Genomic DNA, 22,519 nt, shown 5'->3' with positions numbered 1-22,519 from the left:
AAAATACCGCGATAAATGTGCACATTAATTGAAAACCCGTGAAACAGCGAGGGAATGAAAAGAGAACAGTGAAGTAGCAAGGGAACACTGTATACCTCACAACCACAGAGGATGCCTGACATAGATGTGGGCTTTAATTCTTTTGGAACATGGCCATACGGCCCGGAAAACTCACAGCAACCCAGGGCCCTTCCATATATCTCACAACTTCAAGGCAGAAAATCCCACAATATCTGCTTTGAACTGGCTTATCTGAGTCCACACTCAGATGTGGGATTTTCTGCCTTGATGTTCTGGGATATAGGGCTGTGTGGAAGGGCCCCCCAGTGATTTCAGCCAGGAAAGCCTTGGACAGCACATTGAACTTCCTTATGTTTAGAGCTGTTTGTCAGTGGAATACACTGTTTGGAGCATTCAGAGACTAAAACCCAGAACAATAAATTAAAACTATAGGAAAAAGATTCTACTTAAACATTAGGAATAACTTCCTGATGGGAAGAGCTGTGCAACAGTGGAAAGCGCAACCTCAAAGTATGGTGGCCTCTCCATCTCTGGAGCATTTGAGCAGTGGCTGAGTGGCCATCTGTCAGGAGTACTTTGATTTGTACCTTCCTGCACGATGAGGGTGCTGGAGGAAAATCCTGAGAGTGCCTTGGACTGCAAGAAGATCCAACCAGTCCATCCTCCAGGAAATAATGCCCGGCTGCTCACTGGAGGGAAGGATATTAGAGGCAAAGTTGAAGTATTTTGGCCACATCATGAGGAGACAGGTAAGCTTGGAAAAGATCACCATGCTGGGGAAAATGGAAGGAAAAAGGAAGAGAGGCCAACCAAGGGCAAGATGGATGGATGGTTTCCTTGAAGTGACTGGGTTGACCTTGAAGGAACTGGGGGCGGTGACGGCCGACAGGGAGCTCTGGCGTGGACTGGTCCATGAGGTCACGAAGAGGAGACGACTAAACGACTGAGCAGCAGCAGCACGATGAGGGGTTGGACTGGATGTCCCTTGGGGTCGCTTCCAACCCTAGGGTTCTAGGATTGAGGTGCACAGTGACAGACCATTGCTTTTGCCCAGGCAACGTTACGCGTCATCTTGGCTATCCTGTTGGCAAAGATTGCCAGGGATTGCGTGCTCTTGGAAGTGGGCTGGATTTTGGAGAAACTTTCCAAACAGGAAAGTAAAAGCCGCCCTCCCATCCTCCGGAGTCCCTCCCTGGGCCGGCTGCCCAAAGAGCGAGAAAGAGAACAGCCCTGTCTGTCTCTAGCCCAAGGGAAGTGGCGCGGGGAGGGAGCCCGTCCGCAGCCTCCTCCTCCTCCCGCCCAGGCCGCGGCCGAGCGTGTGCCTCTCGCACGGAAACCCCGCGCCGCCAAACCCCGCCGCAGCCGCTCAGCCCAGGCAAGGAAGGGGCTTCTTCCCGGGCGGGCTGAGCGGCCTCCTCCTCTTCCTCCGGGTCGCAGGGCAAGCCTCCCACCCAGGGCGAGCCATGGACTCGGCCACGGAGACCCACGAGCTGAACGGCCTCACCGCCGGGAGCAGCAACGGCGACGCGACGCCTCCGGCTCCTGACCAGGTAGGAAGAAGGAGGGACGGAGGCGAGCCTGAGCAAGGAGCAGAAACCAGCGTGTGTGTCCCGGGAGGGAGGGAAAGGCGCGGCGCCTTCACGCCCAATGCGTTTGTAGGGCAAGGAAGGAAAGAGAAGCCTCGGGGCCACGGATTCAGCCGCAGCTGAACGCTGTCAGCCCTGTCTCCTGGAGACATGGACACTGTAGGATGAATGCAGCTTGAGCTTGACTCCGGGCTCAATCTTATGAGTTATCGCTTTATCACCAGATCTTGAGCCTTCTCTGCCCAAAAGCGCCAAACTACAAAACTCGGGATTCCGCAGCCTTGAGACATGGCAGCTAAAGTATTGCCTGGCAGCGTTGGTTCCGCCCTGTCGATGGAGTTACTACGGGCCCGCATGATTGGGGGGCAGGAGGAGTGGGGGGGCTTTCCTGTGTCGCTGGGGAAGGTCTCTCCCTTCCCGCGTCCCGGCTGCGTCGGGGCGGAGACTTCCCACCAATGCGGGCCTCGCTTTGGAATCCCTCCACGCCAGGCCTGCGCGCAAACAAACAAAGCCGCTCCTGGTGGGAAATGGGAAGAGCAGGCCTCGTTTGCCAGGCTGAGGGTGGCCAGATCCAGCCCTGTCTCTTCAGAGATCTTGCCATGGCTCAACGCTAAGACATCCTGGGCTTTGGACTCTTAGGGCCCTTCCACACAGCCCGATATCCCAGAATATCAAGGCAGAAAATCCCACATTATCTGAGTGTGGCCTCAGATAACCCAGTTCAAAACAAATACTGTGGGATTTTTTGCCTTGATATTCAGGGATATGGGGCTTTGTGTTAGGGCCCTTAGGCCCCTTCCAAACTGCTGAAGAAAATCCCACATTTTCTGCTTTGAATGAGAATACAGTAGAGTCTCACTTATCCAACATAAACGGGCCAGAAGAATGTTGGATAAGTGAATATGTTGGATAATAAGGAGGGATTAAGGAAAAGCCTATTAAACATCAAATTAGGTTATGATTTTACAAATTAAGCACCAAAACATCATGTTATACAATAAATTTGACAGAAAAAGTAGTTCAATACGCAGTAATGCTATGTAGTAATTACTGTAGTTATGAATTTAGCACCAAAATATCACGATTTATTGAAAACATTGACTACAAAAATGTGTTGGATAATCCAGAATGTTGGATAAGCGAGTGTTGGATAAATGAGACTCTACTGTATATGGTAGTGTGGACTCAGGGCCCTGTCACACAACCATATAACCCAGAATATCAAGGCAGGAAATCCTGAAATATCAGCTTTGAATTGGGTTAGCAGAGTCCACACTGCCATATAGGTAAAGGTAAAAGTTTCCCCTGACATTAAGTCTAGTCATGTCCAACTCTAGGGATTGGTGCTCATCTCCATTTCTAAGCCACCTCCAAGATCATGTGGCCAGCATGACTGCATGGAGCGCCGTTACCTTCCCGCCGGAGCGGTACCTATTGATCTACTCACATTGGCATGTTTTTGAACTGCTAGGTTGGCAGAAGCTGGATCTAACAGCAGCCACTCACACCGCTCCTGGGGTTTGAACCTGGGACCTTTTGGTCTGCAAGTTCAGCAGCTCAGCACTTTAACACACTTCACCACCGGGGCTCCATACTGCCATATATTCCAGTTCAAAGCAGATATTGTGGGATTTTCTGCCTTGATATTCTGGGTTATGTGGCTGTGTGGAAGGGCTCTTGGTAGAGAATTCTGAAGACCTTGTCAAGCATCTATCCCTCAGGATTCCATGGCATTGAGCCAGGGGCAGTTCAAGTGGTGTCGAACTGCATTCATTCTACGGTGTCAATACAGTCTGCATTCCACACTGTTATGTTTGCCTAACTTCCTTAAAATTCTTCATACCTTATGCTGAACATGTGTTTACACGTGTCTGTAAATACTTGCTTAGAAGCCAGTGGTGTTTGCCAGCAATGAATTGCAATGTGGAATGATATAGTGGAGCATCTGTTTCTCTGGTTTTGCTTCTTCTTAGTATAGGCACCTTAATGATGCACCCCAATAATGTACAGATTGAGCATCCCTTGTCCAGAAGTCTGGAATCCTCCAAAATTGTCCACATGGATGGATGAGATCACAACGACTTTGCTTTCTGATCCACTAAACTATTAAAAAATATTGCATGCAGTTACCTTCAGGCTACATGTTTAAGGTGCATAAGGTAAAAGTAAAGGTTTTCCCCTGACATTAAGTCTAGTCTTGTCCGACTGGGCGGGGTGGTGGTGTTCATCTCCATGTCTAAGGCGAAGAGCTGGCATTGTCCGTAGACACCTCCAAGGTCATGTGGCCAACATGACTACATGGAGCACTGTTACTATTGATTTACCCACATTAACATGTTTTTGAACTGCTAGGTTGGAGGAATTTGGGGCTAATAGCGGGAGCTTACCCTGTACCCAGATTCGAACTGCTGACCTTTTGGTCAGCAAGTTCAGCACTCACCAGTTTAACCCATTGCACCACTGTGGGCTTCCATATGCATTCATAAAGTGCATATAAATAATAAATGACTGGCCTGGGTCTCTTTTTCAAGATATTTCATTATGAATATATATGTAAAGATATTCCAAAATCTGAAGAACTCCAGTAACCAGGGCACTGCTGCTGTCAAGCATTTTGGATCAGGATCAGGAACACCCAGCCTGTGGTGTGGTGTAGTTGTTTGACTGTTGGACTTGGACTTCTTGAGAACATGGTTCGAATCCCTGCTCAGCCATGAAACCCACTGGGCAACTTATACACAGTAAGAAGGAAGTAATCGCAAAACATTATCTGAATAAATCTTGATAAGAAAACCCTATGATAGGGCCACCTTAAGTTGGGATCGTATGAAGGTATGGCACAACAACTACTCACAAATTGTCATCATTTCCTTATTTGTACTTCTAAATCCAGAGTATTGAAGGGTAACTTGAACCCCATGTTAGACACCAACTCCTAACTTCCATCACCATTGGACTAATATGATTTGCAATCCAGCAATACCTGGAAGTGGGACTCAGGGTTGAAGCCAATATCTTCAGACATAAGCAGCTTTGAGCTCAAAGAATGAGTGGCAGGCTCAGGCCTACCTTTGTGTTCCAGTAAATGGGAGTGAGATAAGACATATACAAATGACTTTTTGGATTCCCTTCTTTCACATTCTTGGTCTTGTTTGGAGAGTAGCCTTCTGCATTGCTACCAGTCACTCATTCACTTTACTCTTTCCTCTTCATCATAAAATTCATGTTCACAAATTGATTTGCCTTTTAATAGCAGTTTTATTCCATTTTCAAAATCATATAATCATGGAAGAGACCACAAGGGCCATCCAGTCCAACCCCCTACCATACAAGAAACAGAGTCAGGAAAAACAGTTCCTGGCCAAAATGTTCATGTGGTTTGATTGTTGACTTTATCAGAAAGTGACAGTAGATATTTAATAGTGTGGATTTATTATTCATGATTTTGGTGTGCTGCTGTAAATATAACTAAACCTGGATCCAACCTGTTGTCTTCAAACTAAGAATTCAACCTGTCTTTAAACTAAGAATTCTTCGAAATGTCGCAGATAATATGTACTGGTAGTTTCCATGTCTTTGGAGATTTTGTTCTGAATGTTATTCTGAAGCTTTCCAAAGTGCTATCACAATGCACCCAAATAGGTTCAAGGTGGAGTATCACTCCTTTAAAGTTTGGGAATTGAAAACGAGATTCTATAGCACACTAGTATTGAAATGAACAGGTGCCACAATGCAGTGCACTCCATGATTTGATCCTGTTTATATTGCAATGTCTGTTTTGTTTTGCTTTTTGTACTGAGCTGCAGGTGTTGTCTTCTCTCTTTTGTCAAATTTCCTTAGATCTAATTTCAGGTTCTTTCTTTTCCTGATATTGCAGGACAGGGAGCAGACAGATTTGTACTCACTGCACCTGTTTTGCCTGAGACAAAGAATCTTCTTCTTGGTTGCTGTGAATTTTCCGGGCTGTATGGCCATGTTCCAGAAGCATTTGGGAACAAGGTCATACAGCCCAGAAAACTGGACTCTAATCCTGGCACCTATTTTTAATGCCAAGTCCTAAAATTGGACAGTAAGAAGTAAGGAAGTAAGAATAGCTCCAGATGCCAAGACCATATATAGCTACTGCTTTGTGTTTAAAAGCCATCCTTCTCCCTTTACTTTCTTTGTGTGTAGAAAACTTGGAAGAGAGGTGAAGATTTCTCTCATTTGTACCAGAGTGGAGAAACAGTGAAAAAGTAGCCAAGAGACACCTTCTATTTCTTATCCAAACTTCCACGAAAGCGACATAGTATCCCAAACCCTATGAACACACCATAGAGTTTTCTGGGAAGCAGAAATGTGCTGCTGGTTCTCTTTTTTTTCAGAAAGAAAAGCATGTGTAGAGAGAAAGGCCCCTGCTCATCTTTCTCGGAGCAGATTTTGGACACCTGTAAGCAAGCAAAGAAATTATATTTGAATAACTACTGAGTCCTCAGTAATGTAGAAAAGTATTTTACGAGTCAGAAGAGATATTTATCTAGAAATGAAGTATGAATCCGTAATTGATGGAGATCACCAGTGCTTTGGGAGGAAGAAATGAATGAATGGTGAAAAGCCTTCTAATTTTTAAGTGGTTTCTCAGTTCCAATTTTTGGGGAAAATATGATCAAGCCTGTAGTTTACTTCACAATCCTGAACCGCTTTCAGTAGTAAACATTTCGTCAATATGCTTTAGTCTGGTTTCTGGCTTAGCTGTTAAAGTAAGGTTACTTTATTTGCTCTCTTGAATGAGCAATGTCTGGAGATTGGGGTGTGGTAGTAAAATCAAATTGATTTTAGCAGCCTTCAGAAACTTTTTTTTAGCACAGAACACCACAGTTTCTATTACAGAACCTGAAAGATCTAGTTAGTTAAAAAACTTCTTTTAAATGTCTTTACTGCTTTTAACAGGTCAGTCCCTAAAATAGCAGTGGCACACTGTTATTCTAATTCTTAATATTTTTCAAAAGGAACCAATTTCTTTTCACATTTTTTTGAAAGAGCATCTATATAAACCTATGTAAAAACATTACATTTTGGAATACATTTTCAACATAATGATGGAACAACTCTTTTTTTCTCAGTTCAAGCTATATCCAACAGGCTTAATTTTTTGTACTTGATTGTACATATCACTTGCTTTTTTGAAAAAGAGTATATTTACTCTGACTACTAAGCAATTTGCATTGTTCATTCTGATTTCTATGTAAATCTACTGCATGTTGTCATTTTGAGGTTCATTGGAAAAAAATTTGAAGAAAGGGAAGGACTGGTCACCACAAAAACAGAAGTGGTGTTTCCCATATATAGTGTGGGAATATCCTCTCATAAGACTTACACGCTACATTTTTGAGTTTGCCCCAGGTAGTGCATAACATTGGGCTCTCCCATGGTGATGTAAAAGCAAATGTACTATTGTTACAAACAGAGGCAAAAAACTTTCACAGAAGATGAGTGATTTGAAACCAACTGAGAAAGTCAGGCAGATATTTGTCTTCTCTTGGAAAAAGATAATTTGCATTAGCTTTTCCATAGTAAACTTGTGGCATCTGGATATAGGAACTTCTATAACAATATTAAAACAACAAATGAGAAAATAACAAAAAGACTGTTTCTCATTTGAATTGAAATATATAATATTCTACCACTTTTTGTGAGGAAGGAAATGTACTACATTGACATTTTTGACATTACAGTTGAAATGCAGAACTAATTGAGTCAGCTTGGGAGTCCTCCTGGACTCATTGCTGAGCCTGGAATCCCAGGTTGCAGCGGTGGCTGGGGGGGCTTTTGCACAATTAAAACCTGTGCACCAGTTGCGCCCATACCCTGGGAAGTCATGGTGGTCTGTGCTTTCGTTGCATCCAGGATAGACTACTGCAACACGCTCTACATGGGATTGCCTTTAAAGACTGTCCGGAAGCTACAAATAGTCCAGTGAAAGGCAGCCAAGTTAATAAATTGGGGCGGCATATAGGGAGCACACAACTCTGATGTAACGTCAGCTCCACTGGCTGCCTGTTTGCTACCAGGCACAATTCAAAGTGCCAGCTTTAGTCTATAAAGCACTAAATGGCCCCGGCCCAGTTTACCCGTCTGAATGTATCTCCCTTTATGAGCCACCGTGAAGACTAAGATCTTCTGGGGAGGCTCTGTTCTCAGTCCCGCCACCGTCACAGGCGCGTTTAGCGGGGATGAGAGACAGGGCTTTCTCAGTGATTGCCCCTTGGTTATGGAACTCCCTCCCTGGTGAGATAAGATTAGCCCTCTCCCTCCTGTCCTTCAGTAAGATGGTAAAGAGCTAGTTGTGAGACCAAGCCTTTGGGACAGTGCAATGAGGCAATAACAGGAAACCTACTCCACTGACCGGAGCCAGAATGGTGTCCTGAGTTGGTTTAAATAGCTGATTTTATAGTAGATATAATTGACTTTAATGTTTGTGTATATTTATAATTATTTTATGTCCTGGCATGGAGTGCATGTTGTGCTCTGCCCTGAGTCCCCTTCCAGGTGAGAAGGGCAAAATATAATTTTGAAAAATAAATAAATAAATAAATAAAGCATTTTGTCATGTTTTTACCCCTTAAGAAGGATTAAAAGAATATGTTTCAAACCATTGCATAATCAAAATTAGCTGCCATCAGTTTGCTCAATAGAGACTTGAATTTATCTCCAAAATCATTCCTTTTATATCTATATCTAGATATTAATTACAGTGGCAGCTAGTGGCTTTAAAGGATCTGTCTTAGGTACTGAATGTATTTGGCAATTGCACAGTTCCTTTATAGTTTGGATTAAAGGCAGGAACATTTTCACAGCCTCACAGATAGTGGGATCATTTGCTGACTGATTCTTTATATTCAGCCTTTCCCCCGAGTGCCAACCTCAGTGTGCATCTTGAAAGAGAGAATTGGCTAATAAATTGAAAGCATCCAGTCCCACTAAAAATCATATAAAACATTGTGCACTTTGTTGATTCCACAGTCTTCTAAAGTCAGTTCAGAAATCATACCAAAAGGACTAGTGTAAATGTTATCACTTTCCCCTAAATGGAACTTCTTGTCCCCAAAAGAAAGATTCACGATTGGATGACTTCTTCAGAAGGGCCCACACTTTTGTCTGTGGAACAACTTCCTCCTTCAGAGAAGCATCATTGCTTCCTTGGTCCAACCAAACACTGCCTCTTGTCGAACGTATGTCAGCTGCATAGAGCAGTAACTCCTAAACTCTGGTACTCCAGGTATTTTAAACTTCAATTTCCTGCAATTTCAGCCACTTTGCCCAATGGGCTGAGATTCTGGAAGCAGAAGTCCAAACACCTGGAGGACAAGAGCTTGGGAATCAGTGGCATAGAGCAGTGGAATGCCATATCCAGGGCTTACTTTCTGGATTACCAGAATTCCCCAGTTTAACTGGGAGGGATTTCTGGGAATTGTAATTTTAAAAAAACATTGCTTACAAGTTCAGTCTGCCTCCCTTCAAGCATTTTGTCCACATCCTTATGATAATTCACTTTCCTTCCCTTCCCCCTCCACATGTGAAACAATGTCTAAGTTTCAGAAAGACCTGTATGTCATTAGAAGTAGCAAATTTTAAATTTTGGGCACAAATTCCAAGGATTACATTCCTTTGGATGCACTGTAGTTTACAAAATGTAGTTATAAACTTTTCCAATTTTATACTTCAATGTTAAAATTTAAATGTGTGATATTTTAAGTTCTTGCTTTAAAATGTATTTACTTCTTGTCGGTCACTGAAGTTTAATAAGTAAGCTGGATTAAACATCTAATAAATTAAAGAAGCTGGTTCAGTTTTGCATGCATGTAGACCTGAAGGGGAGCAGTGAGTTTTTTAGTTAGATAGGAAATGTATGTTTGAATACTAAGCTTATCATGCAGAATTAACCACGGAGGCCTACTAGCTAAGCCTTGGGTTTTGTCCTGTAAATCCTCATATGGGAGCTGCACACAGTTCAGTGATTTTCATTTGTATGAAAACAAAGAGTAGGACAGCAGAAATAGAAAAGAGCTCCAGTTGGTAGTGCAGGGAATAATTTGACTCTGAGCTAATTAGTCTGCAAGCCTGAAGACATTCAACAATGCATGTGTGTCACTGTATTAATCCCATGACTCAAATCCTTGTTGATCTTCTCATCTTATCCAAATGGAGATCCATGTGCAGGCAGGAATCCCTTTGCAATTTAAATAGGTACGTTTGCAAGCCTCAACAGGAATTCTGCAGGATATAGCTTTATGGAGTATCTTCCAAGAGAATATTCCTGAATAAATGAAGGTATAGTTAGATAATTTAAAAGCCATACTTTGTAAAATTGCTTTTATACTGCCATAATTCACCTTAGCAACAGTAATTTGCACTTGGAGTTTTTTTAAAAAACAAAATGTGGAACTGGTGACCCACTTATATTGAATTCAGGGCAAAATTTCTTACATCTAGAAATCTCACTGGAATCCTTTCCCCAGCTCTTAATGGAACAACTTCAGAAGTACCAGTTCTAATCAACAGGACATAAATTTCTCAATATTTTTCTCATATGTATTTAAATAACAAACAGTGTGTTTTAACCATTAGCCCCAGTCCAAAAAAGATGGAATCAAGTGCTATATTGGAATGGGATCAATCTGTGAACATAACATTTAAAGACATGACTTTGACATGTACAATTTTGCAGCTTGCCATTCATAGAATCATAGAGTTGGAAAAGACTACAAGGACCATCCAGTCCACCCCCCTGTCATGCAGGAACACACAATCAAAGCACCCCCAACAGATGGCCATCCATCATCTCCTTAAAAAACCTCCAGAGAAGGATACTCCATCACACTTCTTTTAAAGGTTTCAGAAATTGGACCTAGCATTATCTTTACAATGATGGAGAAACTGCACTTGCAATCTATGGGATAGATACTTCACATAATGTGTCCTACCAACCATTATTTAACTTTTTTGCCACACTAATATCAACTGCCACAAGATTATACTGACATAAAAGCAGCCTGGATCTTGGCTGTTTTGAAGGAACGTGGTTCCATATACAAACCTTGCCAAGCTCTGAGGTCTTTGGAGGAGGCCTTCTCTCATCCTATCACCTCAAAGAGGAGTTTGGTGATGTGAGAGAGGGCCTTTTTGGTGATTGCTCCCAGGCTGTGGGATTCCCATCCAATGGAAAGTAGGTTGGTTTTCTCCCTGTTCTCGTTATGCTTACAGTCAAAAAACTTTTTAATTCCGGGGGACTTTTTAAATAGAGAGCTGCTATTCTTTTTATTGATCTGTTTTTAAATCACTTTTTGATCCAGTGTTTTTATATTGTTTATTTATATTTTAACTTTTCTGCCTATATATATATATATATATATATATATGCGCTTTTATCTGATTTTCAAAGTGTCAGAGAAAGAAGGCATATAAACTAACCTAGTAGAATAATAAAAAGCTAAATGTTATGTGGAAAACCAATAGTTTATGGTACTGTTCTGAACAATTTGTTATGTGAAGACCATTTCCAGCTTTACTACTGTGCAAACAAGCCCTCAGACTTGGCTTTGTGAAGACAGAGAGGCTTTGGTAGCACCAACATGCCTTACAGATTGGATTTTGTATAAGGCTGAATGCTTTTCCTTGCTTTTCAGAGAGCCAATTCTGGTCAAATCATTAATGTGTTTCTTTAATTAATGAAAAATTTAGACTTTAATCGTGTTTCAGCACAGGCTTAGCACCCTCTCTGATGCTACTTTTTAGCAGGAGACTTAAGTGGTGCAGCAGAATGTAAAACATCTACATGGAAAGTAGATATTAAAGAATATGTATTCTGGGTAGTAGTTCATTGTGACAATTAAAATGTGTGCAATTTCCATTTAAATTGCTTTTAATTTAATTCTAATAAATGTTTTTATAGTTTCATTTGGGATTTAGCCTGAAGAAATATTTTGCTCTTACTTTAAATCCTTAAAATGGATTTTCCCAGGCATTCCGAGCTTCTGAAATGAGCAAAGCTAGAGTTAAACAGAGTAATATAAAAGCCTCTTGTTACCAGATGTAACTTGGCTTAAACATATATTTAATTTACAGATGGCTAGTATTCCGATTCACCACCTATGATGTGGCATAGAAGATGATATCACTTTTTAAAGATGAAGATGGCTTTGATTTAAAAGAATGATGTCATCCCAGTTTATATCCAGCTTTAGCTTCTGAACAACCAAAGCCAGGGAAAAGCTAATGAGCAATATTAGAAGCTGTATTTCTCTGAGTCACTGGTTAAACGAACAAGTCTATCAGTGTGGTATAGCATGAAGGGCTCCACCTAACTGAAAACACTAAATAAACAAGTCCCTCATTCCCTCTTGCTTCTTTACCTAAATTTTCTTTGGAAAAAACAGGGTGGGACTTTGAATACTAAAAAGATGTGGAAGATAAAAGTAGGATAAGATAACCCAAAGGTTCTCTCCATCCCAAAAATCCTTCATGTTTTTGCTTTATTTGTATTTGTTTAAAATAGCCGCAGTAGGAAAGCTCCTTTCTATACAGATCTTGATCACAGACCTAATCTCATGAATGCCACTTATATTCCCACAAATAACTCCAATGAAGGCATTCCATTTATGTTTTTCATGGATCAGGAGCTGATTTTCTGAGGTTAAATTATTTTAATCCTATCCTCTTAGAAAGCATATGTTTTACAGGAACAGAGCATAAGATGCTCAGGAGAACAATGCACTCTTGCATGTGTAGATTAACATCCTGTTTTAACATAATTCCACTGTTGAAACTTCCAGTAGAGGCAGCTAATTAACTAGAAGACAACAAAGAGCCAGGCAACACCGAAGTAGCAAAATAATTACCAAAGCTATTAGTTTCAAAACCATTGTTAATGAGCAAACAGCTTGAAACCACCAGAAGCACAACTGGCATTAAAAGAGATGTTTGCTTGCTAATCTTAGATTTATAACAGAGAATGAATGTATGTGTCCCTTAGTATGAAATGGGGAAAAATATTTGCTGATGCAATGGAAGTAAAGGAAAGTAACATCCTTTCTGGAATATGTCACCGAAATAGCATCTCATCCCATACTATCCCCTTCCTCTGCTGCTTCAGGAAACTTAATCCAAACACTGGAAAGTAAAGAATTTTCATTAGAGGAAGATGTCAAGCTGCTGCCACCTCAGTTGCCCAAAATGAGTGTGTCTATGTAATTTTAACTTCATTTCCTAAACAGAGGATTTCATTTGATAGCATGATTCCATTGCTGACATTTGCATTTTCTGTATGTTACACATATCTCCCCTCTTACAGATTGAGTCCTGTATACACACACACACACACACACACACACACACACACACACAAACTGTACTTGTTGATTCAACAGTAGAAACCAATGTTTCTGTATACTATAGGCATAATATAAAGGATGGCATATTTAGTTAGATTATTTATTAAAGGTATTTTAACCCATCTTGTTAGCTGAGAAACAGGAGCAACTCACATGTAATAATAATAATTAAAAAAAACAAGAGAGTCTCTGCCCAAAGCCTGAGAACAAAGCAAGAAGATGATGGGGAGAAAAGAAGGGGAAGATTGTAGAACACCTCTTATTCCTATATTGCAGTGGTTCTCAACCTGTGGGTCTCCAGATGTTTTGGCCTTCAACTACCAGAAATCCTAACAGCTGGTAAACTGGCTGGGATTTCTGGGATTTGTAGGCCAAAACACCTGGGGACCACTGCTCTACTGCATATAGTAGTGGTATACAAATGATATAAATAAAATAAATTTTATTATCCATTTGATTTGTCATTTATTGATTTTATTGTATATCTAGGACAAGGTGATTTTCATTAGTATGCCAAGCAGCCCAGATTATTTTTTGTTGAAGAAAGGAAGAGCTTGGTAACGTTACTCTCTGGACTATAATGCCAAAACATCAGCTAGCATGTCTAGTGGATTCTGGAGGCTTAACTATCCCTATCCCCCACTAACTCTTCTTTCATGATCTTAAATCTCTGCTAAGGCGAGGTGGAAACTGCAAAAAGGATAATGTCATAGATGTAGTTTCAGAATAGCAAAAGCTGTGTCATGCAGTATTCAAAGAAACAGCTGTATTAGGCTGAATGAGCACACAAAGGGATTTTATAACACCTTTGAGACCTCAAGTTGGTAGCATAAGCTTTGGTAAACATTGAGGTTATTGTTGTAAGATATCAGTTTGATGCTGATTGCAATTGCAAGCAAAAAAAATTGGCAATTGTATTAAGCCCATTATATTTAATTTTACTTCCATTGCATCAGCAAATATTTTCCCCTTTTTCTACTTCATTATCAGATTGCTAAATTGTCAAGCTACACACCATTTTCCCTGTTGATTATGTGATCCAATTTGCTCTACTGTTTTATAACTGGTTGAATAATCTCTGTCTCTTGACAATGCAAGCTGCAGTGGACTCCAAAGTATGAGTCATATCATGTGATTTCCAAATAGCTTCTTGCTAAGCCCAGTACTCTTGCAGCACTACTAAAAGCTATGCCGTACTTTCAGTTTCAAATAAAGTAACAACGTGACAAGAAAGAAGAAGAGCAAGCTGTGAATCATGAGAGATATCAAACTGATTTATATATTATATATTATCTTTGCTTTTTGCTACAGATGTACACAGTGGATGAAAAGCCTTTCCACTTGACAGGATGACAAATATAACCAGCTTCCTCAATCGTTACATCTTTACTGTGTTAAGTTTGCCCTTTGTAGTAAATGGCTGTGGGTATTCACCAAGAACTTATTTGTGGTAAATAGGACTTTTCCATTTCCTATGAACTTCTGCCATGGCACAGGGAAGGAAACGGCAGCTGGGTGTGTGGTCATACAATGGTGAATCCCGCAATATTCTTTGAAAAAGGTTTCAAGACTGCTACATTTAAGCAAAAACTTGTTTTGAAAGAATAAAGTTTGGTCATTTTTTATTTCCACCACTCTCATTCTACTGAAGGAAACAAGAAACCTAGTCACAGCTGTCTTGTATAAAGCTCAAAGGGAGGGAGAACAATCACTTGTGAGGAGAAGCATCCGGCCAACCTTGTGTCATCTGGCACCAGATCCCAAGCAGGAAGTCCAAAATCTAACCTGGTTTTCATTCCATACCATTGCCAGAACACATTCACTATATTAATCATTAGTACACATGCAAAATCCCGACTGTAATTTATTTCAATGAAATGTTGAGACTTTGGGAAAGAGAAAGGATCCCATATGATAAATTATAGCTATAAGGTAGGAAGGCCAGCTGGCTTGACCCACCCTAGCAAGTTACTTTTTGGGATACTAGCCAGTAAGCCAGAGGACGCTAGGAGTTCTGGTCCACAAAAAATGAACTTTTCAAGAAATGGCTAATAGACTCTTCCCGGACCTCCTAAATTCCTGAACTCCTACAGCAGTTTACAAGAAGCGATTTTATTTATTCAGTAACGAATGATTCAGTAGTTTCTGTTTAACCTTGGTAAACTTGGGAATGACGAGACTTTTTGAGACCGTGTTAATGTTTATGATCAAGATTTTTCCATTAGAAGAAAAGTTTGAATAAACAGGAGGGCTGTTCATGTTACACAATTACAGAAATAGTATGCCATTTTAACTGCCATGGTTCCATTCTGTTGAACCCTAGGATTGGCCCTATATGGAACAGCATTTAACATTTCCAACCAGAGAACTATAGTAGCTCAACTAACTGCAAACTCTAGAATTTCATAGGATGGAACCATGGTAGTCAAGGTGGAATCATTGTGCTATAATGCTGTAGTGCAAAATATGCTGTAGTTCTGCATGAGTTTAGAATTGTTGGCTTTGTTATCAACATATAACTTTGCTGCTGTTTCAGTCTCCTTAGAACTGGAAATATATTTTTTGTAGAATGTATTTAATAGTATTTTGTATAAATTTGAAAAAACCTACATAAGCATCTGGTGTCTAAGATGCCGGAAAGAAGATGGAAATGTAAAATCTTGATGGTTTAATCTTTGTTTTGCAAGGGTATGATTATGGGCTGTGTTGTACTGAAAAAGAACATCCTAACAACCTTTCCCCACAAAAGTGATTCCAGCCAAAGAAAATAGTTATGAGCTAAAACAAATCCCTGAGGTATGGCAAAAAATACTTCCCATACAGTACTTTTTTGAATACTGTCATATTGGTTTCCACATGAAAATTATAATTTGAAATTCAAGAAGGTATGCATTGTTACATTGTAGAAATTTTTTAAAAAAATCTATAGAAATAAAAATAAAATTGTTTTTATATATGTAATATTGGAGTATGCCAGGGTTCTTCTAGCACTGGCACTGATGTCAAGAAACAAAAATGGAGATTGGATGATAATAATAATAATAATAATAATAATAATAATAATAATAATACTTTATTTATATACTACCCTATCTCTTCAGGGGACGCAGAGCGGATTCCTTCATATCAGAAAACATACAGTCAGTTAAAACATACAGGAATTAAAACATTTTAAACATAACACAAAGTGCATAAAACAGATAATATGCAACACATAACCAAACATTTAAAACCTAATAGTGGACTCAATAAATCCGTATGCAGTGGCCAGGATTTGTCGTTGGAGTGGCCAACTATAAAGTGCTAAATGTGCCAGGTATTTCAATACATAGTGGGCAAGAGCCGGGGAGCCACAATCAAGGCGGCCCTCTCCCTCATCAATATCATGCTAGATATTTTGAGTAACCACATTGGAAAGATAAGTAAATAGGAGGTGTTATGGAGGAGTACCACCACAAACAGACATCTACACATGTTTTGCCCAGTGTCAAAATTCTTCAGACTGTATAGAAGGCCTTTATGAACTGTGAATGGGGTGGTGGAACAATTAGGGCTGTATGTCCTTCCCCCTATTTCCATGCATTCATTTCAAGATAAAATACAATCTAGGCATGTACAAGTCTAGCTTCTGAGGACTGACTCCATGCAACTAGCAACTCTAAACAAACATGACGTCTAGGAATCTCCTGAGAAAAGAATCGTATTCAAATTGAGGTGTACTTTTGCTCAGTGTTTATCCTTTTGGGTGCCACATACCAAATCCACAAAGTGGAGAAAAATGAGAGGGAACAAAGCAGCATTATCTGTCTCCTCTTCGCCTCCCTTCTTGCTCTTTATTACTTGCTCTCTTTCCTTCTCTTCCAACTCTTCATTCTTCCCTTAGCTCTTTTTCTCATTCTCTTTAGCTCACCTTTTCTCTCCCTCTTCCTTCCCATTCTATCTCTCCTGCTTTCTTCACTCTCTTTCACATTCTCTCTCTAATTTTATTGCACATAGTTGTACTTGGGGAGCAGGGTAAGGCCATATTACTCCTTCCCTCCACAGGATCCACATGTTTTCCTCCAGAGTCACAGTCCAATACTGAAACCACTACCACATATCCTATTCTAATCATCAACTGAATGCATCGAGCTCAGGAGTGCAGACAATATTCACAGTGCCCTTCTTCGGAGTTTGGAATTCTTTTTTTAAGACTACATCTTCAAAGACAGTGGGGTGTACTGAGAGATCTAGTCCAAAATAATTACTTTTCCCATGATGCCCTTTCCAAAGTATTGCAAGTGTATCTAAAAATGGCTGTAGCATGTTCCAGACCAGAGTTCCCTGCAGTGAAGTTTCTATTGTTTTAATACACAGGACCATTCATTCTTGCAGTCTATTGCCTGGAGTTTAAAGTATGACAGTCCCAACAGGCCCATATAGTGTGCTTTTTTTCTTCATTACATCAAAGAGCTTATTGTCACTCATTATCATAATTCTAGCCAGTGTAACCTTTGACATTTCAGACAAGTCTGCTCACGTAGAATGTTTTCCATATAAAGATAAATAAAGACATCACAAATCATTTATAGTGGTAACAAAGTTTCTAATCACATCTCAAAAAAGGATTTATGAGTGACTGACATGAAGCATGGTGAGTGTATTTGAAAATACCTTCCAAATGTAACAGCTTCCCAGAGAAGTTTAATATAACATGTATATATCATTAATCCATCCATTAAACCCACGTTTCCCCAAATTATGCTGCTTTCTTCTGATAGTTTAGAAGCTGAGTTTACCTCAAGTTTATCCAGAACATTTGTATATAAACAAATATTCCTGCTTTGATCCTAAATTGGAAAGCCTAGAATGTTCTTTCCTAAGAGTTTTAATTTGGACAATGACTGGATGGGAACCACTTGCAAAATGGTTTGTGTGTCTTGGAAGAAGCTTGTGACATAAATTTTACTGAATCCAAAATGGACATGAGTATCATTTTAAAGTTAAGATACTCACCATATATAAACTAATCCCAATATGAGTAGATCTGATCTATTGGGATCTGAGCGGTATTTACATAAATGTTAGTTTGCCATTCAACAATTCATTCATTGGGTCTACTCTACCTGGACTATTAGTGACATTCAAGCCATAGTATGTAGGGATGTTTTCCTACCTCACGAGGAAGTTCACTGAGACCCAATCAAAATTAACCAAACTTACAATTCTCCTGCCTGCCTAATTTCCTCCCTAAATTCTTCTCCCATATGTACACAATCACTTTACCTTTGGCAAGTTGACATAGTGTTGATAATCCTGCTGTGATCATGTTTCTTCTGCCATCTATAACACTATTCGACATATTTGATTTTTTGTTTTGTTTTTCAGCCTCAAAGACAATGGCTACAGAGAAACAGACCAATTAACATTAACCATTATGCCAACAAGAAGAGTGCAGCCGAGAGCATGTTGGACATTGCTTTGCTCATGGCCAATGCATCCCAGCTCAAGGCAGTCATGGAACAAGGACCTTCCTTCTCATTTTACATCCCACTTATTGTCCTCATTTCCATCTCACTCACACTTCAGGTTGGAGTGGGTGTCCTTCTAATATTCCTTGGTATGTATAATAATGTGAATAATTAGTCTTGCTTTTCTGCCCTAATGCCATGAACTTTGTTTATGATAGTCATTTCTCTGTTTTTTATAAGGCTGGTTCTCTTCAAATGAAGCTATTTACTTAGTAAATAGTTTCAAGTGTTCCTTCTCCATATAATTTTAATGATGTGTAAGAGGGGAGGGAAGCAAATTTGCTGATTCTACTCTCATGTTTCCTATATAAAAAGAATCCCCTTGTATATGTAGAACTTGGAAAAAGATTCTGGAAGTTGCCGTCCAAAAAAGTAACTTTCATAAGCTCTACTTGCAACTTGAAATCCTCCATAAGCATGGTGTAGTGGTTTGAGTGCTGGGCTAAGGCAGTGGTTCTCAACCTGTGGGTCCTCAGATGTTTTGGCCTTCAACTCCCAGAAATCCTAACAGCTGGTAAACTGGCTGGGATTTCTGGGAATTGGAGGCCAAAACACTTGGAGACCCACAGGTTGAGAACCACTGGAATAAGGGCAAGTTAATACAGGCATGGAAAGCTCAGCATGAATTGACTTCTAGCTTTCATCAGGACTTTTCAGGATTTCCAGTGAGTATTGTGGATTTTCTTGAAATAAAACAGTTTTGGCCTGCTTCAGGCAAAGTCGGGGAATGCTCTGGAATTTGCTGAAAACTCCAGAGTGTCCCATAGCTTCAGTGCAGTGTAGACAGCTGGATCGGTTCTGATTTGGGTGGATCCACTATCCAGATGGGACACTGCCACCATCACCCTGTCTCTGAGCTCATTAGCACAGGAAGAAGGAGATAGATTGTGCCTGTGTCACCACAGTCACTACACATGATCAGGTCTAGAGCTCTGTGGAAGCTCCTGGCCATTATGGGTGCCCATTCTGACATCAGCAGAGATACATGAACAGAAAGAAGCGGGGGGGGGGGGGGGGGGGGGTCACACAGACACTTTTTCTGAAACCGGAATGAGGCATCTGCAGCATCCAAGAGCTCACACAGAGTTCTGGTTGGCTGGAAAAAGGAGAGATGACACTCCAGTAGAGCCAGTTCAGTAGGACAGTGCAAATGCTGAAGTGGTGTTACAGCTGGTTCAGCAGACTGCATATGGACACTTACAGAGCTAGTCCAGATCATTTTTGTTCCAGACTGCCCACAGATTTCCCAGCCAGGGACTCTGGGATGCCAAGGTCTGAATCCTCACTCAGCTTTGAAAACTCACTGGTTGACCTTGGGCAAGTCCCACTCTCTCAACCTCAGAGGAAGGTAAGGCGAATGTCATCTGAATAAATCCTGCCAAGAAAGAGCTATGAAACCATCAGTAAAATTGACCTGAAGGTACATAACAACAGAATGCCAAATAATGGGAAAAGTTTACATATGTATCATTGGCATTGACAAGCTTTTCTTTACAAATGTTTTCCACAACAAAAGGACTGAGACCTGCAGGAGATGAAAAGGTTACCCCAATCCCCCTGCTCTACATGGCTACAAGATTTCAGGGAAGGGATGCCTAAAAAAATACTAGAATTTCCCAAGCAAGCATATGTTCAGCTGTCTGGATAAAATCCAAAAGACCTATATATAGGTATGCCTAGCCATGGTTTGGTGATTCCATTCTATTTTGCATTGTGCCATGGAAATTGTCCCAAGGCATATACCTCACTACTACTGAAATCTGAAATGAAGTGCATGCCTGAAAATCAATTTCAAAAGTTAGGGGTGAACCCATTTCAGGTTTCCAATTCTACTTTTTAAGATCTATTTCTTTGTTTTGATTTTCTAATCAAGGACACACAGAAATAAAGAATTTTGAGGCCAGGAATTAAAGTACCTAGTTGATATTATCTCATCTAAGGGGCCTTCCACACAGCCATTAACCCAGAATATCAAGGCAGATAATCCACAATACCTGAACTGGGTTATCTAAGGGCCCTTCCAGATCGAAGGATCTGATCCCAGGTTTTCTGCATTAAACTGGATTATGTGAGTCTCCACTGCCAGATAATCTGGGATAAACAGAAAACCTGAAATATAGGGCCTGTCTGGAATGACCCTGAGTCCACACTGCCATATAATCCAGTTCAAAGTGGATTTTATACAGCTGTGTGGAAGGGGCCTTCCAGTTTGTTTTATACAGCTTGTGGGAGGGAGGAACTAGTAGAGTATCTATTTGATTCTGAGTAATATTTAGCTCAGGAAGTTTGTAGAAACTGTTCTTTCAGCCTCAGGATTTCTAGACTGATTTATACTTATGCCACAGAATTATACTTCTCTTTCGCCAGAAAGGACATGCTAAGTGTTTTAACTACTCTGTCATTTTCTAGGCATATAAATAGTATTCTTTTGAGTTACAGCTTTGAAAACAACAGCTCCTTACCTTTATTAGGCCATCAAAGCAAACACTTTGGAAGTCATCCATGGTTAGGAAAGATATAGTAGTTGAGAGCAGACGTGGTTTCAAAAAGAAGAACTTGTAGGTATATCATTCCAAAGCACACGCCAAAGTAAACTATATTAGTTTGAACAAAAATGTCCCTCTGACTCTTTTGTATAACAGACTGTTCCAAAGCACATTTCAAAGATATTTGCTCTCTGAAATATTCATTTTTCAAACAGCAGACACCAAAATGTTGTCACATATTTCTGTTTGATTATTTTGAAAGGGTAGAAAGTGACACAACTACGTCACTCAATTTTCCAGTTAGTGTTATCATTCTTAAATTGCAGTCTCTCAATGTCAGATGATCTACTGAAAGAAAGGGGGTAATGTTTCTTACCCATCTAGGGAAACACTGAGTAAAATCTAATATAAATAAAGGAGAGACATTGAAATGAATGGGACCTGTCAGTCACACTAACTTAAATCCCATCAGTTTCAATAGCTCTTCACTAACTAGGGTTGTGCCACCTGTGGTTTTGTGTGAACACCAGTTTTTTCTGCATAGAAGGCAGGGGAACTGGTGCAACAAACATGCCTAAGGAGATCTACACTGGCCACTTACCCTATTGCTCCCAAGGTGCAGGAATGAAGGGTAAAAACACCTCTGCAGATTCCAGGGTTTAAGTGTCTAGGTCTAGATGGGCCCTTATTTATTTATTTTATTTACAGCATTTATATTCCACCCTTCTCACCCCGAAGGCAAACATTCAATGCCTTTTAACATAGAACAAAGACAAACAAACATAGGTTCCGAGTGGGCCTTGAACTCATGACCTCCTGGTCAGAGTGATTCATTGCAGTGATTCATTGCAGCTGCTCTCCAGCCTGCACCACAGCCCGAGCCCTTAGTCTTGTTATCAATATTGGCAGCTTCATTTTCAAAAGAACATGAACCTTGATTGATTCAAAGAAATAAGGTCTAAAATGGCTACCCTTTTCTCTAAACTGTGATTTTAAGAGGTCTTTTGGATATAATGGTTGTGTCTGTGATCTTGCTTGTTGGCAAACTCTAAATTATAGAACAGAGAAAGAAGGAAGGAAGTGGTCAGTTTAGCTGCCAGGCACATTTTCTGTGCCTTTTGCCCTGGCTTTTCAGAGTAGCTTCCTCTTAGCAGCTTCCAAACCTATCTTTCGGAGTAGGGGCTGAGTAAAATCCATCCCCGCCTTGCCTAGAAGCAGTTGAAATCTTTCAGCCTATTTTCCCCCCATTATATCTTTATTCTATTCAAAAAATGAGAAGGAAAACAATTTGTTCTAACTTGAATTGGGAAGTGAGGAAAGATGAACTTTTAGCCTGTTTGAAAATGCCAGAACATCTTGCCAAGATGACAAAATGTAAAGCCTATGAATGTATTGAGGGAGGATACTGTTAATGAGAATGTTCCCATTTGAGTTGTGTATGCAAGAAGGATCCTCTTACAGTGGCACTAGACCACCTTATATTCATCCTATAAAAAGCCCACTTTTAATCATAGGAGGCTTTTCATGTCTTTTTTAAAAGTGAAAAA

At 40.3% G+C, this 22,519-nt stretch overlaps 1 protein-coding gene across 1 annotated transcript in view; it reads left to right on the top strand.

The window, feature by feature from the left end:
• The first annotated feature begins 1,192 nt into the window (after window positions 1-1,192).
• ninj1 (ninjurin 1) overlaps window positions 1,193-22,519 on the top strand; it is a 34,155-nt gene continuing 12,828 nt past the window's right edge. The window contains exons 1-2 of the mRNA XM_062969940.1: window positions 1,193-1,571; window positions 18,344-18,575. Coding sequence (XP_062826010.1) covers window positions 1,485-1,571; window positions 18,344-18,575 — 319 coding nt within the window. The 5' untranslated portion in view covers window positions 1,193-1,484. The remainder of the gene's footprint in view (window positions 1,572-18,343; window positions 18,576-22,519) is intronic.

This window comes from Anolis carolinensis, chromosome 2 (genome assembly GCF_035594765.1).
Source record: "Anolis carolinensis isolate JA03-04 chromosome 2, rAnoCar3.1.pri, whole genome shotgun sequence".
NCBI classification, from domain to species: Eukaryota; Metazoa; Chordata; class Lepidosauria; order Squamata; family Dactyloidae; genus Anolis; species Anolis carolinensis.
Note: the sequence above shows the minus strand (reverse complement) of the source record. Positions and strands in the feature narration are given on the sequence as shown.